Source organism: Carassius carassius, chromosome 46, assembly GCF_963082965.1.
Source record: "Carassius carassius chromosome 46, fCarCar2.1, whole genome shotgun sequence".
Lineage (NCBI taxonomy): Eukaryota > Metazoa > Chordata > Actinopteri > Cypriniformes > Cyprinidae > Carassius > Carassius carassius.
This window is the reverse complement of record NC_081800.1, coordinates 23853074-23868628: the sequence shown is the minus strand read 5'-3', so window position 1 is coordinate 23868628 and position 15555 is coordinate 23853074. Positions and strand designations below refer to the sequence as shown.

The following is a 15555-nucleotide window of genomic DNA, read 5'->3' as shown; positions in this document are numbered from 1 at the left end:
GTTTATTGATCTGTTTAGGGTCAAGGATTTGAACACTTGCTGGTTTCTGGTTGCTCTGCTTCCTCCTCAGTTAGGTTTCGTTCAATGCAAACCAAGGTCAACTGTGCAAAAGAGGAATGAATTTAAAATGAGCCTGATAAATTTACAGTTTCTTTATTAGGAAGTTAATCTGATATCGTTGCTGTATTTGCAGACATATCTCACCCAGTTCACAGGTAAAACGCTGTATTATTTAGTTCAGCTTGGTACGCTTCATTAATCGAGATTACAGCACGTCACACATCTGTCCAAAGGTCACTCGTATTTGTCTTAATCACAGCAGCTGAAGCGAATATTAAATTACAGATAAGTTTCACCAGTGCATGTCCTTAACATACAGTAACAACAAACTTTATCACCACGTGAAACAGGATTTAATACTCCTTCAGCCTTAAGTAAATAAACGGTGTTTAATAAGCCGGATCATTCTGTCTGCTTGTTTACATGACACAATGTTCATTTGGCTGAAGAAAATACATTTCATTGAATTCTTCTCATTAAACCTCTTAATTCCAAAGCAAATAATTCTAAATTAATTCCCTGAGCTAAAATATGTTTGCTTCCTAATCTGTTGTATGAGTAGAATACTAAATTCATAGTTTAAGATTGTTATTGTTATTGCTTGTATCATTTAGTAAGCAACCCATCCCAAGCAACAATAACAGCATTTATATAATTTTGTCAATTATATTTGAATTGTATAGTAATATTTTAATTAAATCTAATATTTAGAATCATATAATTATATTATATTATTTGAATATTTAATATTATATGTAAATATTTTTCTGTGTGTGTATTTGTGTGTGTGTGTGTGTATATATATATATATATATATATAATTTTTTTTTTTTTTTTAATGTGTGTGCATATATGTGCAAATTTGTTATTTTATTATAGAATAAAATTGTGTGTATATATATATATATATATATATATATATATATATATATATATGTATATATATATGTGTGTGTGTTTTTTTAATAAACATATAAATGTATATAATATATTATTATATTATTTAATACTACCAATAATACATTTTATACATTTATGTGTTCAGTTTTTAGATTAATCTTATAAACATGAGGTTAAGTGTCTTTTTGGGTATCAATAGGTGGTCTCAGAAACTTTGCGATTCATGGGCCATATTCTTACTAGGGTTAAAACGTGTGATATTAATTGAATCCAAACATCTTCATCCATTGTTTGACTCTGTAGCCCAGAGATCTGCCCACGAGCTGCCCATGGTAGAAAAGCAGGACATGGATGCCTGTTCGGTTCTCGGAGGCCAGCAGATGATTCTCACCGGTCAGAACTTCAGCGCAGATTCAAAGGTCATCTTCACGGAGAAGACTCACGGTAAGCGCTTTAAGATTGGTTTTCAAAGTTTCTGCCTAGTACACTGCCTAGTGCCTAGTGTTTCTGTGCAGATTTTGAGATATAATCACCCCAAGAAATGCAGCTGTCCCTCCTGTGTCAACATATGTGTTGAAACAGGAAGTTGGGGCTGGACATCCTGAATGCATGTGGTTTGTTACTTGATTTTTCTAGGCGGGGAAGAGTCATTTCAGTAATTTTATATATGCTAAATTATTGTTCAAGTCCTTCTGGCAAGTTAGTATGTAGTAATTTCCCAGGAGGACATACTGCTGGCATACTAATTTTTATTTTTAATTTTTTTTTTGTAGCTGAAAGCATTATCAAATCAGCCAATAAACAGAATAAACAAACAAGCTAACTAATTGCCTTTAGTTACATCATAGTGAAACAATGCTTGATGCTTTGTAGTTCGGACATAAGCGATGAAGCCACTTAATTCCAATCAACTTCATTGCAACCATTAGATGCTTGGGAAAGAAAGAAAAGAGTTAGAAAAGAAACACGGATGGACATTTTATTGAGCAAAAACTTTGTTCTGGAAGAGAAAGACTGTATATTTTTATTTTTAAGTGTTTATCAGAGTTATTATAGTTAACTAAAACTATAAAAAACTAAAACCATAGAAAATTATGTTACATGAAATAAACGTTAACTAAACAAATGAAAAAGCTTACTTCAGCTAGCTGGCAAAGCAACATATCTCGTTTTAATTTAGCTTAAGCTAAGTACTGGAATAACTACAGCTGAACAACAAAAAATGACAAACAACAAAATTACTAAAATGAAAATGGAAATGAAAAAAAATATACTAAAATAACACTGGTGTTATCCTGCTAAAATGAATTTTGTCAATGTTTAGGAGTGCACTGATATATAAGATAAGATAATATTTCATTTCTACTGTTGCTTTTCTACGGCACCTGTTTTTGTGCGTTTTGTTTGTTTTCTGTGGCTCACACTGAGAAGTCAACCACGCTGACAGTTTACCCATCAACAGTTTGCATTATCTGGCAGATAAGAGGCAAAGCTTCATTGTCCTCTCTCTGTTGTTGTTTCAGTGTGCGGGTGGCTTCTGCTGAAGAGTGTGTCGCCTTTGTGTCCAGTGACACACGTGTAAAGTTTAAAGCTCTGGTTTATTTAATCAGACATTATTCACAGTGCTCAAAAAGTGTAACATGAAATGGCTGTTTTCTCATTCTGTTTCCATATTCATGAGTCATCGTTTTATCTGAAACGAACAGAATAAATACTCAAACTGAACAGCTGCTAAAACTACGTCATTGCAGACGCTCTCAAACCCATGGGTGAACTTTATGAATGATTGTGGACTGCAAAAGACCATTAGGCTTTCATCTGTATTGTGACCTTTTCTAATCGGTTTCACTCGCATTTGCATGAGGTTTTAGATTTCTGATCTGAATACAGTGTCAGCTTTAAACAGTGCAGTGGCTGATCTACGTCAGTTTTTACCGGGGTCCGATTTCACTGTCGTTTACCTGTTTTTCTTGTATTTTCATTGTTATTTTATACCTAAAGTCTACATTAAAGTTGCATTTAATTCATTTAAAATTTGAGTTTTTAGGTATCTATAAGCTTTGGGGCCTTCAATATGCTAGTGCACTCCTAAGTTGACAAAATAAGCTTTTAGCAGACACGAGCATCTTACATTTTGTGTTGTCCAATTAAATGCTCTCTAGAATTGGCAATAGCAAGAAGCATATCATCTTTTGACCGTGCATTAAAAAATAAAATAAAATACCACATCTCTACGAAGTTAAGGTAAGACTAAGGCAAAAGAGGCAAAAACATTTTTTCATGCACTAGTCATAATGTGTGGAACCAAAACATCCAAAATACTCTTTTAAGTCTTTATTTTATTGCACTTGTTTATTTGCATCTGTTGATTTATTTTACTATACATATCATTAAAGGCTGTTTTATTTCCCCTTCACTTCAGTAGTAATTACATCTTACAACCAGCGCAAACCGTCTTTTTGGCCTGAAAATTATTTTTGTGTCTGACCTCACTGAATATGCATTCGTAGGAGTTTCCCTTTCAGATGCAAAATTTATGGGGTGATAGTATTAAAATGAATAATGCAACACAATTCACTAACGTTTGCCCTCGTCAAATTATTGGTAATTGTCCAATTATTTAACACTCCAGAAAAGCATATCTTAAAGCTGACGTTAATTTGTGCTGCTCTTGGTAGATTGTGTGGATCATTATGGAAATTATCTGTCTGTGTCTGTGTTCTTTAATTTGCACATTGTCAGTAAATCACCCACAGAAATGTTCACATTTTGAATAATAATTTGCCCTGTTTAGTTAATCTGGCCCTTATTCTTATCTATATTCCAAAGGTTTTTATGGAGGGATTTCTTCATAGCATATAATTCACTTGATTTTATACACTTAATTCCTAAAAACATGGTGAAAATTTATAAATCGAGGTATCCAAAATCCTCATACATCCAAAATATGTCTACAAAATGAGACGAAATAATTTTTTTTTACCAGTTTTCAGATTTCAGTTTTGCCAATTTATGCAAATTAGTACATATTTGATTAGATAAATCATTTGCATGTTTAAACATAATATTTAAATATGCAAATTTGCACTGTGCAAAAAAATCTGTGTTGTCTTTCCTTTATCCCAACTGTTCATATATTAACCATTTCCCATCTGTTTACAAAGAAACCTATTGTTGATCCATGAATATCTATCAATGACAGAATAATTGTTGTAAATATAATCTTACTCTGCCTCTGATTAGTTTCCATTTAGTTTCTATACATATTTTTTTTCTTTCTTTCCCCAGTCTTTACAGTGATTTCCACTACAGTGTTTGGGAAATCACATTATGGAAGTAAAATGGGTTTCAAAAGCCGTTCTGTATTTATTTGAATCAGATCTTGAAGAGTTTAGTGTCCTTAAAGACTAGAAAGTCTTATAGGAAGTCTGTTTTAGTGTATCAGATGTGTGTTTAGATGTTGTTGTGGTGTTGGTGGTAGAGCCTTTTGCCTGCAGGTGTCATTGTTATGGCTCTCCCACACACTGTGCTCTTTCATGCATGCTAAGCGCAGCAGATGGATTGTGTGTGTGTGTGTGTGTGTGTGTGCTATGACTACTTGCTCTTATTGACCCTGCTTTTTGCCTTGGACAGGTGGCACCCGACAGTTTTGCTTGCATATAAAATCCAGTCACATCTGTGTGATTGTTATTAGAAAATGCTCCTTCAACCTTCAGAATTCCCGTTGCAGCCTTTTTTTTCCATTGTGTTCACATTTGCTTCACTACTGCTGTTTACATTCTGTTTTATGGATGTACGCAATGTGTCGTCTGCTTTTTGTTTGTTTTGGTAGGATGCAAAGTTCTGTTTATTGATCTGTTAGGTGTAGGCCAATGTGTTTAGTCTATCAGAAATGAGCCGTTACTCAAGTACTGTTTTAGGTAACTTTTTGATGTTGATTTTCATGCATTAGCCCCTCTATCTCCGTAACTAACAAATTTTATTTTTTCTAAATATACATTGTGCTCACAAAGTATTTAAACAATTAAAAGTCATATGTTTTATTGACAGGAGGGTGAGCAGATGATTACATAATTCAAGATCCCCTCTGTGCTTATATTAAGATCCAGATGAGCATGGTGGCAACAGTTCATTTAAATTTTGTTTATTTCTACTAAATATTAAACTAAAAGGTTTTACATATTTATGTAATGTTGTAAAAAGTCAATTTTACAAATTTATTATGTAAATATTATACTGAATTATTTTTACTATAATATTTTATTTTTGCTACGGACATAGCAGTTTTGTGCTGATATGGCATTTAAAAAACTAATATTTGTATTTATTTATTTGTATTTTTTAGATTTTTTTAATTCTGTTAAATATTAAACTAAAAGATTTTACATATTTTTGTAACGTAAGAAGTTAATTTTATTTATTTATAATAACATACTGTATTATTTTTATCATAATATATTAAATTTTTGCTGTTGATATAGTGGTTGGTGCTGATATGGCATTAAAATATATTTATTTTTATTTTTATTTATAGAAATGATGATGATAGAATCATTTTAAATTAGTTTTTTCATTTCTATTTAATATTAAATTGAAATATTTTTCATAGTTTTGTAATGTTGTAAGAAGTTAATTTTATATATTTATCATATTATATTGTAGTATTTTTATTGTGAAATATTTTATTATAATATGTTTCATTTTTACAGTTGATATAGCGGTTGTGCTGATTATGGCATTAAATATATATTTAAAAAAAAAAAAATATATATATATATATATATATATATATATATATATATTATTATTATTATTTTTTTTTTTAGTTATATAGTTTTTGTATTACAATGCCAGTGCCCCAGAAATGACACACTTCACCTTTGCATTAGCTGTCATTGAATTAGATGAAAAAATGTCAAATCAAAAAGGTAGCACAAGCACACTTTTTTCAAGCCGAATATTTCATTAAAAGAAGTCTGTCTGCTTTTGAATAAAAAATATATATATAAAATGAAAAATATTCCTCCTGAAGCAATTATTTTCAGATGCCGATTGCTTTGATTTTTTGTTATCTAATACAATGATGTTCATATATTAATATTTAAGAGTTTTGTCGAAGTCCATTGTATGTGATTGCCTTTTGCATTTGATAAAAAAAGGAAATAATTATTGAAATAATGGAAAGAAGTATTGCTTTTGTTGTGGAGGGTTTTTAATCTTGACAGAGCATTCTGAACCATTATGACTGTGAAATCCCTCTGAAATGGGAGACAGCTGCCTTTGGCTGGAGTTTTGCTGACTCTTGCTGATTTCACTTTGTATGCCGAGCTGGGCTTTCACTCACAAATCTTCTATGGCTACTTATATGAAAAAGTAAAAAACAAACCCATGGGATCCTGAACAAGGAGCTTTGGAACAAACTGCAAACAAGCAGAATGGCCAAGGAAGAAGCACTCATCACCTGTTGCGGGTGAAAAGGAGCAGTTTGATCATAAAGCAGTTTAAAGACGTTGTCCTGGCACTGCAAGTGGAATCCCCCTCACTAGAGCTGACTCATTTGAGCCACACGTCTTTCATTTGCAGCCCAACGAGGGGTTTCCCACATGCTGCTGTTATATAGAGCAAAATCTTTCCTGGTTTAGTAACTAATTTGGTAGGAATGCTATTTTACTGTTCTGGTTTAAAGATGTATTTTATTTTTTTACTTTCTTTTACTGTGGTTTTTGGATTTGTGTATAAATTCAAAAATGGAAGACCGAATACAGCTGCACCGTTATGTAATTCCTATTTGAAAAATATCCTTGAGATTAGGGATGCACAATTCACATTGTTCATACTGAGATCTCTGACCTTTGTTTGCAAACTTTGCCAATCTGAGCATGGAGAGTTTTTTGACTGTCATGAGGTCAGTAGTGATGTCTGAAGAAGTGGTTTTGGGTAGAAATAGGTAGAAATGTTAGATTTGTATATAAATTCAAACACGGAAGGCAAAATGCTATGTGAGCTATTAGGGACACACAGTGCAGACAATTTGGTCATACATAAAGTTAATGAGAAAGGTTGTGTTGTGAGGTCAACATTGATGCCTCAAGAAGTGGGTGTGGGGTAAAACTGCGGTTAAAAATGGGAAGAAATGTAACTGACTTGTGTCACATGCAGTCTCTATGGTATGGGAACCAGTGTGTAGGCGATGAATTATGTAAGAACCCTATGATCTATGGATATGACAGATGAACCACAACTCATCACCCTCTTTACCTGTCAAAACAGAGTTGAGTCATTAAGAACAAGGGGAAGAAGCAATGTGTGCCAATGAGAAAGGTCAAAGTGTTGCAATCATAAAGCTGGTTGGCCAAACCTGTATTTCCCCAAACTGGGAGGGAGGAACTTTGACACCAAACATGTGTGATGCAAGACGTTTTGTCTCACAAATGATAGATAGATAGATAGATAGATAGATAGATAGATACTGTAGATAGATAGCTAATCTCAACGTAACTTAAGCAACCCAATTTAAGCTAATTTAATCAACATTTTTTTTTTCGTCTTTCTATTTCCAGATGGACAGCAAATTTGGGAATTGGAAGCTACAGTTGACAAAGACAAAAGCCAGCCGGTATGTCCATTGCCTATATTACATGAATAACTGTCCTTACTGAAGGTCTATATCTAATGATGTTCTTGTACACTCTGTATAGATGCAGCAAATAAAACAATTCTCTCATTCACAGAGCATGCTGTTCATTGAAGTGCCTCCGTATAGAGACCCATCCATTTGCCATCCTGCCAAAGTCAACTTCTACGTAATAAATGGGAAACGGAAGCGCAGTCAACCTCAGCATTTCACCTACATGCCTCTACCAGGTGCACAGATTATTTCTGCTCCTGTACCTTTAAGGTGGTTGGGGAATTATTTACTGTAATTGTAAGATTTTTATATGTGATGACCACAGTTTGCATATAATTTACCCTCTCTATGATATTAATGTTAAGTTTAGGTTCAGAATTGATAAGTGCCCTTTGAATGCTCCATCACAGTTATTCTCACAGTTATTTTACTTCTCTAGTTCCCTCTATTAAGAAAGAGCCAGTGGATGAATATGAACCTGGTCGGATGGGTTATTCCATGTCACAAATGCTGGGGGTGTCTCCACAGCCATACTATAACCCTCGCGGGGTCATCCCCCCAGACAGTGGTCTGGTACCTGGGCTCGTCCCCTGTCAGCAGACCCGCCTGGGTGTCTCCCCTCCAGACCACCGATTTCAGCAGCAGAGTCCAGCCATAATGTACTCCCGTCCTGGAAAGAGCTTGTCAAGCAGTCCTATTTACTCTCAGACGGGAGCCACTATGATTCCAGACTCCCATCGATCAGTTCTGGTCCACACTGGTTCCCCAGCCCAATCCTCTCATCTGGCTGGCCAGCATCCTTCCAATCAGCATCCCTCAATCATCCAGTTCTCTCCCACCAACCACCACCTGCTCAGAGGTGGAGATCCTCCTGCACCACCACCTCCAGAACATCAACACATCATTTATTGTGAGGGCTACAATCAGCATGGTCCTCAAGCCACAGGGGCAAATCGTTCACCAGAACCAGCCCAGGCACCTCAGCACCCTCAGAATTACCCAACAGTCATCCAACAACAGCCCTTCCTCCAGAGAGTGGCCAAAGACAGGTCACCACCTGTCCAAGCAGAGCCCCAGAGATGTTCCTCGACAGAAGAACAGAGAACCAGCGTTCCTGGACGAGTCACAGTCAAGCAGGAGAACTTGGACCAGGCCTACCTTGATGATGGTGAGTAGCTACAGGTTGACCAGTAGCTGTTCTGATAGTTGATAGGAGGAACTCGTAATTATGTAAAAATAAGCATAGTGATTGGGAACCCTTACGAAAAATAACCATGGTTTTATTATAGTAAAACTGTAGTAACCCAATAATAAGTGATAATAATAAGTGAAGTGACATTCAGCCAAGTATGGTGACCCATACTCAGAATTTGTGCTCTGCATTTAACCCATCCGAAATGCACACACACAGAGCAGTGAACACACACACACACTGTGAGCACACACCCGGAGCAGTGGGCAGCCATTTATGCTGCGGCGCCCGGGGAGCAGTTGTGGGTTCGATGCCTTGCTCAAGGACACCTAAGTCGTGGTATTGAAGGTGGAGAGAGAACTGTACATGCACTCCCCCCACCCACAATTCCTGCCGGCCCGGGACTCGAACTCACAACCTTTCGATTGGGAGTCCGACTCTCTAACCATTAGGCCACGACTTCCCACTCACATTCTTTGTATTGAATGAAGTGGAATGAATGAAAGATCTATTTTGTATATACTTTACATTACTCAGGAATAGTAAAATAGGAATGAATTATCTGGAATGAACCCACACACTCTGTTTTGTTTTTCAGTTGTGTCAAAAAAACAAAGCCATGTTATAATAATGACTTTGAAAATGGCCAAACCACTAAGTTGCAGAAAACTGGCAAGGGAAGGCATAAGGTTCCAGTGTCACTTCTGTAAGGCAATTTGGGAGTTTGAGGGGTCTGAGTTTCACTTGTGGTTCATTACGTCTCATGCAGGGGGTTCCTTACATGCTGTATCTGACAAAGAAATGGGTGCTTTTTTGACTTCTCAAATAAAAAAAGAAAAAGAAAACTGAGTAGCTCCAAAACTGCTTGGACATGTTGACAGTGTTATGATTAAAAAAAAAAAGGTGCCATGGCAACCCTTTGTCAAACAGTGGAATAGGCTGCCTGGGAGAGCTGGGGAAAGCCTTTTTGTTTGTTATACTTGGCCAGGGCTTCCCCTTGGCCCAGCATCCCCCAATACTGTGGGGGGAACCCACGAGAGGATTTGCTTTTTTTCCACAAGTCGTACTCTTGCCAATCTGGAGGATAGAACTCCTGTTTGCAGCCGCTGCACTTATCCAGAAAACAGCTTGATCTGAACAAGATAGTAATGGGTGGAAGTTCGCAGGAAAGGAAAAGGGCCATGTTGGATGGAAAAACTGAAGCGGATGAGACCAGGAGCAAAAGATGGAGTTTCTTCTGCATACATCTAATAGGGTTTCTCTGAGTAAACAGCAACACTGCAACTGTAGACATGTCAATAGAGAGTTACTATGAGATTCCCCCCCCCCCCCCCCTTATGTACAAGAATTTCTGGTAGTAGAGTTTAATACCACTATGGTAAACACATCATGGTGCCAGTGAATTCCCTCATTAAATCCCTTTAAAGCAAGACAGAAACTGCTGCGATTTACACAAATCTCAGGGAATAACAGTGGCCACACAGAATCCTGTGCTCTTGCAACAATTTTGGAGACCAGGAAATTACCACTTTACCACTCCAACCCAAAATAGTTTAAAAAAGCAGCGTGTTCTGTTTGGCCACAGTTATTCGCTAAAGTTGCTGAATCTCTCAAGGTGCGATGCAGCTGTTTTTGTCATTCTACTCATGAGCAACTTTAGCTTTCACTTTAGCTTAGTGGATTTAGCATGGTCTTTATGATGAGGCTGGTTGGCCTAATTATGAATCACCCTAAACTAGTTGGTTAAGCTAGTGAAGAAGCTTTGTGGCTCCAGTTTTACTTTGAAGAAGTAATGCCTGTAGTTCAGACAAAGTCCAGGTCACCGAGAGCAGGAAGAATGACGACAACAAAAAGTCCCATTTGTTTCTGCTTGCAGAGGTGTCAAGGTGTAGCGATCCACCCACTAACATCTCACTGTTTGATGTCTGCCAGGACCTTCACACACAACCGTTTGTAATATGACTCATGCAGATTCATCTATCTCACTTAGAATTTAGATAGTGGCTTTTGAAGGGGGTATCAGGGTTTCTGTGGTTGGCTTTCTGTATAGAAATTGTACCTTCATTAATTTCATTATGAACATGCATGTTTTGCATTTCTCAATAGCAAGCGAGCACATCTTTTGTGTTAATTCTAGATGACTTCTTTACAACCTTAACCAGCAAGACTGTTTAAACAGCTTTGCCAGCAAAGTTTTAGCGATGGTGGTCCACCAGCTTGACCAACTAGGCTGGTACAAGCCTAGGCTAGTACCAACCTTGAAATGTACATTAGTCCAAACTGGTCTTTTTTTAGTTTTCCTTGACTGTACATCTTTGATTTTAGCTCATCTCCACATTGGCCCTTAACAAGTGTTATAAACAGCCAAGCTGGCCTAGAGTTTTTAGGGTACAATGTTGGCCAATCTTCCAGTGCTCAACTGGCTCAACTTAGACTTCCCAGGCTGGAACCAAAGCCCGAGGCATCAGAGTTGAAGGTCTTCCAGCTGGAGAGAGCAGCAGGAATAATTTAGATAGAGCACGTAAGCCATGCACATTAGTTTCAGATCACTTGCATCCAGTTTTGGACCATTTATACGCCAAGACTTTGGATTTTTGGCTGTAAAAATGGTGTCCTGATAAGATGTAGCTTTGTTCTTTGAAAGTGGTGTTCGAATTAAGCAGCATCTGTAGTTTACAGAGTGTAACATGGTACAGAAAGCAGAGTTGAAAGGGTAGGAGATCTAGATAGTTTAACTTTTGGATTTGCTATTTCTAAACTGGTCTGTTTTGGAGGGCAAACAGTCAGGCCTGCGGTGTAGACTCTTCCTGTTCTTTACGCTTTTTTACTACACTTTTTTTACTTTTTACGCTGTTTTACTACACTGTGGCTTTATTATTCGCTTAGTGCTAGCCGATACCCACCACACACACACACACACAAACACACACACACACTAACTTGTAGATCATGTGCTGTATGTCTGTTTACTGTCTTTACACTCTTTTCAACATACTTGCCCTTTTCTTGCTCTACTGTATAGACCTTAGTTAGAGATGGTGCTGTTTTTTTATCCCCAGAAAGATAAATTGTTAGTGTTGCATTATATAAACAAATGACACCTAGGTACAGTACGTCTACAATTGGTGTCTACTTAGTCTAAGGTCCATACACATATATATACCTAAAGTCAAATAGGATGTCCTGTCATTCTATGTTGTCATATGTTTTTCTATCATGGTGGATTTTCCACTGGTGGACCTCTATTGCTTTAATACTGAGCAAATATATTATATATACTTTAAGCCACTTTCATCATAGAGACTTTTGACTGGTCCCCTCAATATTGTGGATCCCAGGTTTTACTATACTTTTTGAGGTGTTTGCAAAACCTGATCCACATACACACAGTTCAGGTCCACAGGAAGATGTACCTTAAGACTAAAGGTCGTTTTATATAAAGCTAATAATAATGACTACAGCCTAACCCTACACCTAAAAGAAAACTTATCATGTTTTTGTCCCCAAGTATAGTTAAGTTTATGCGTGCGCACTCACATAGTGGAGACTGAGTCATCTACTATGCTCTGTCTTACTCTCCACCATTGGTTTGTAAACAAGCTTCCTGATTGGCTAAGGTCTCTCCAGCCAGACACTCACCTATTATACCGCCCAGTCTGTACACTTCCTTTACAGCTCTAAACCATCAGTGTGTGCCAACCCTTCATTTCTTTCCCTATAAGCCCCCTTTCCTTTACATTGCATGGTTGTCTATGTATGGACAGGAAGAATACTTCATCATGGGGCTTATTTCGAAGATGTGTGTTATTATGTTTTTAAGTGATCTGATTTTAGATTGTTTTGGGGATTTTTCTTTTGGTCCATTACGAAACCACCTAGCAACTTGCTAGGTGCTAAAAGCCACATCAGCAAGTTTTGCTCAGGGAAGCATCACATGTATTAAATTCAGACGAGAACTAGTTTCTTACTACTGTTACATGTCAAAAAGTCCAGCTTCCTTGCAGATGAGTTTTTTTTTAAGCTGTTACATAGTAGGATCTGCAGTCTGCAATGACTGCAGGGGCATGTATTAGTTTTTCTTTTTCTTTTTTACTCGCTGATAAAGCACCTCAGCATCCCGCTGCTACTGGTATATTCCTCCCTCATCTGTTCTTCATTTGTCTAGGAGGGAAAAACAGATTTCATCCATGTAGAGCTCCCATACTTAGTTTGTATAAAACCGCAAGACTTTCTTGATTGTGCTGTTGTAGATTCTACTGAAAAGAAAAACGGTTTTATTTAAGCCTAACCACAGTAATCACAAATTTCCTGAATAATGCATTTTAGTATTATGTATTCCAACATTTATTTATTTATTTATTTATAATTTAAAAGGCTATTTAATGAATTAATGAAGCATTTACTATTTACTAAGCATTTATCATATCTGAGCTGGTTTAAACATTTCATGCTATTTTAAATCTGTTTATTTTCAGTTTAGACTTTTATATCTGTGGCATGTAATTCTTGCACAATCAAAGCTTCAAATGGGGAAATCAGTTGAACATCAAGTTCCTTCTCTAACGCAAGCTTTTACCACAACATACGCTGTTTTATCAAAATCTTTCAGTATGGTTTATTTGCTTCTTGGTTGGCCAATTAGTGATGTTTTTCTTATGCATACATTTGTGCATTTTTACTGTTTTACATTGACGTGGTGTTGCACTTCAAATACAGAGCACTATAGCTTGTTGGTTGCTTTTTCGTTACTATGTAATATTGCATTATTCATTGCTAATAAAAGAGTGCAGCTTGCTTTAATGGGCTTCATTTATTTAATGCTAAATATTCAGAATGGCCCTCGATAACTTAGTCAGAAACATATGGCTCAAGAGAATCTATATGATACACCTGTTATTCCAGCACATCCATTCTAACAAACAGCATGGCATTGTGGTAGTGATGACCTGGCTGTGCTCTGGGTTTCCAGCCCGAAGTGTCTTGTCCAACTTATTTTATTTATACCATTACTTACCTGCTAAACGTTTTTGGACATGATACCATGGTAATACTTTTGGACAGTACCATGCATTTATTGTACCAACTTCAACTTAGTCTACCATGTAATCGTACCATCAATTGTACCATGAATTTGTCATCATTTTGTTCCATGCTTAACTCAGACCTTGTTAGAGGTGTATTCCCACATTCGTGTGATTTGATCTTACTGGTGACCTTTGTTCATGTCTGAGTTGTGGCTAGACTGGAGTTGGTGTGTGGTGCTATTGTGATTGTGTTGACAACCCCACGCGCCCTGCTGCTATTCTCAGAATGAAGAGGCACTAAAAGTTTCCATTTATGTCCCCCTGTAAAAAGAGTAACAACAGGAAGTAATGGCCAATACAAGGGCTTCACTGAGCCTGTTCTGTCAGATGATTCCCTTCCACCTAGTGCCCATTCAGTGTCACTGCAGTTTAACATGTAAAAGTAAAATTTGTGTGTGTGTGTGAGTGTGTGTGTGTGTAAAGACCAACACACACACACACACACACACACACACACACACACACACACACACACATATATATATATATATATATATATATATATATATTGACCTTGGACCACAAAACCAGTCTTAAGTGTCAATTTGTTAAAATTTTGATTTATACAGCATTTGAAAGCTGAATAAATAAGCTTCCCATTGATGTATGGTTTATTAGGATCGGGCAATATTTGCCGAGATACAATTATTTGAATATCTGGAATCTGAGGGTGCAAAAAAATCGAAATATAGAGAAAATTGCCTTTGAAGTTGTCCAAATGAATTCATAGCAATGCATATTATTAATAAAAAATTAAGTTTTGATATATTTACGGTAGGAAATCAAAAAATATCTTCAGGGAACATGATCTTTACTTAATATCCTAATGATTTTGACATTAATAAAAAAATCAAAAATGTAAAATTTTGACCCATATAATGTTTTTTTTTTTTTTTTTGTGGTCCAGGGTCACACACACACTCACACACACACACACACACACACACACACACACACACACACACACACACACACACACACACACACACACACACACACACACACACACACACACACACACACACACACACACACACTCTCTCACACACACACACACATATATATATTAAATATACATTATGGAGTTCACTTGCAGTTCACAAATGTTCTGTCCTTTGGTTTTGAAACATGTTCTTGTTTTCTGTAATTTCTGTAGTGAATGAGATTATAAGGAAGGATCTGACAGGAGTGCCTGGCAGGGGTCAGACATAGAGGAAACCCCTGATTGGGAAGCACGCAGGACCCCTGGTGTGTTCACTATTTCCTGTGTATCAGCGTTCCCCTTCCTTCAGCGGCACACGTGAGAGCAGCAGCAGCTGCAGTGAAGCCCCTGACAAAAACTGGATCATGGACCACGTTTAACCAAACATCCATCTCAGTCTGCTCCAGGAACAGAAGCGTGTTGATGTGCAAATGGTATTGAATTTCCCTGCTATTATTTGATTTTTGAAAACTCGTCCAATGTTGATCTCATATGTCAAAGTTGTCAGAAACTCAAGCCTTCATAAACAGTTTGGATTGGACAGGTGGAGTTAAGTAAATTTTTCCTTTTTGTGGGTCTTTTATTCCATAGCCTTTTGACTCGCATCAATTAACTCACTCAGATTAGTGTATTTCAAGCAATAACCTCATCATCTGTGAGAATAAACCATTACTGTCTAAAATATTCCCCAAAACAAGAGGTTTGCACA

The 15555-nt window shown here is 36.8% G+C and overlaps 1 protein-coding gene across 2 annotated transcripts in view; it reads left to right on the top strand.

Moving 5' to 3' along the window:
* Positions 1 to 15153, top strand: part of nfatc2a (nuclear factor of activated T cells 2a) — a 29163-nt gene extending 14010 nt beyond the window's left edge. For both annotated transcript variants that reach the window (XM_059540257.1, XM_059540256.1), the window contains exons 6-10: positions 1264 to 1404; positions 7521 to 7576; positions 7692 to 7824; positions 8028 to 8756; positions 15021 to 15153. In XM_059540257.1, coding sequence (XP_059396240.1) covers positions 1264 to 1404; positions 7521 to 7576; positions 7692 to 7824; positions 8028 to 8756; positions 15021 to 15076 — 1115 coding nt within the window. In that variant the 3' untranslated portion in view covers positions 15077 to 15153. The remainder of the gene's footprint in view (positions 1 to 1263; positions 1405 to 7520; positions 7577 to 7691; positions 7825 to 8027; positions 8757 to 15020) is intronic.
* Positions 15154 to 15555: the final 402 nt, after the last annotated feature.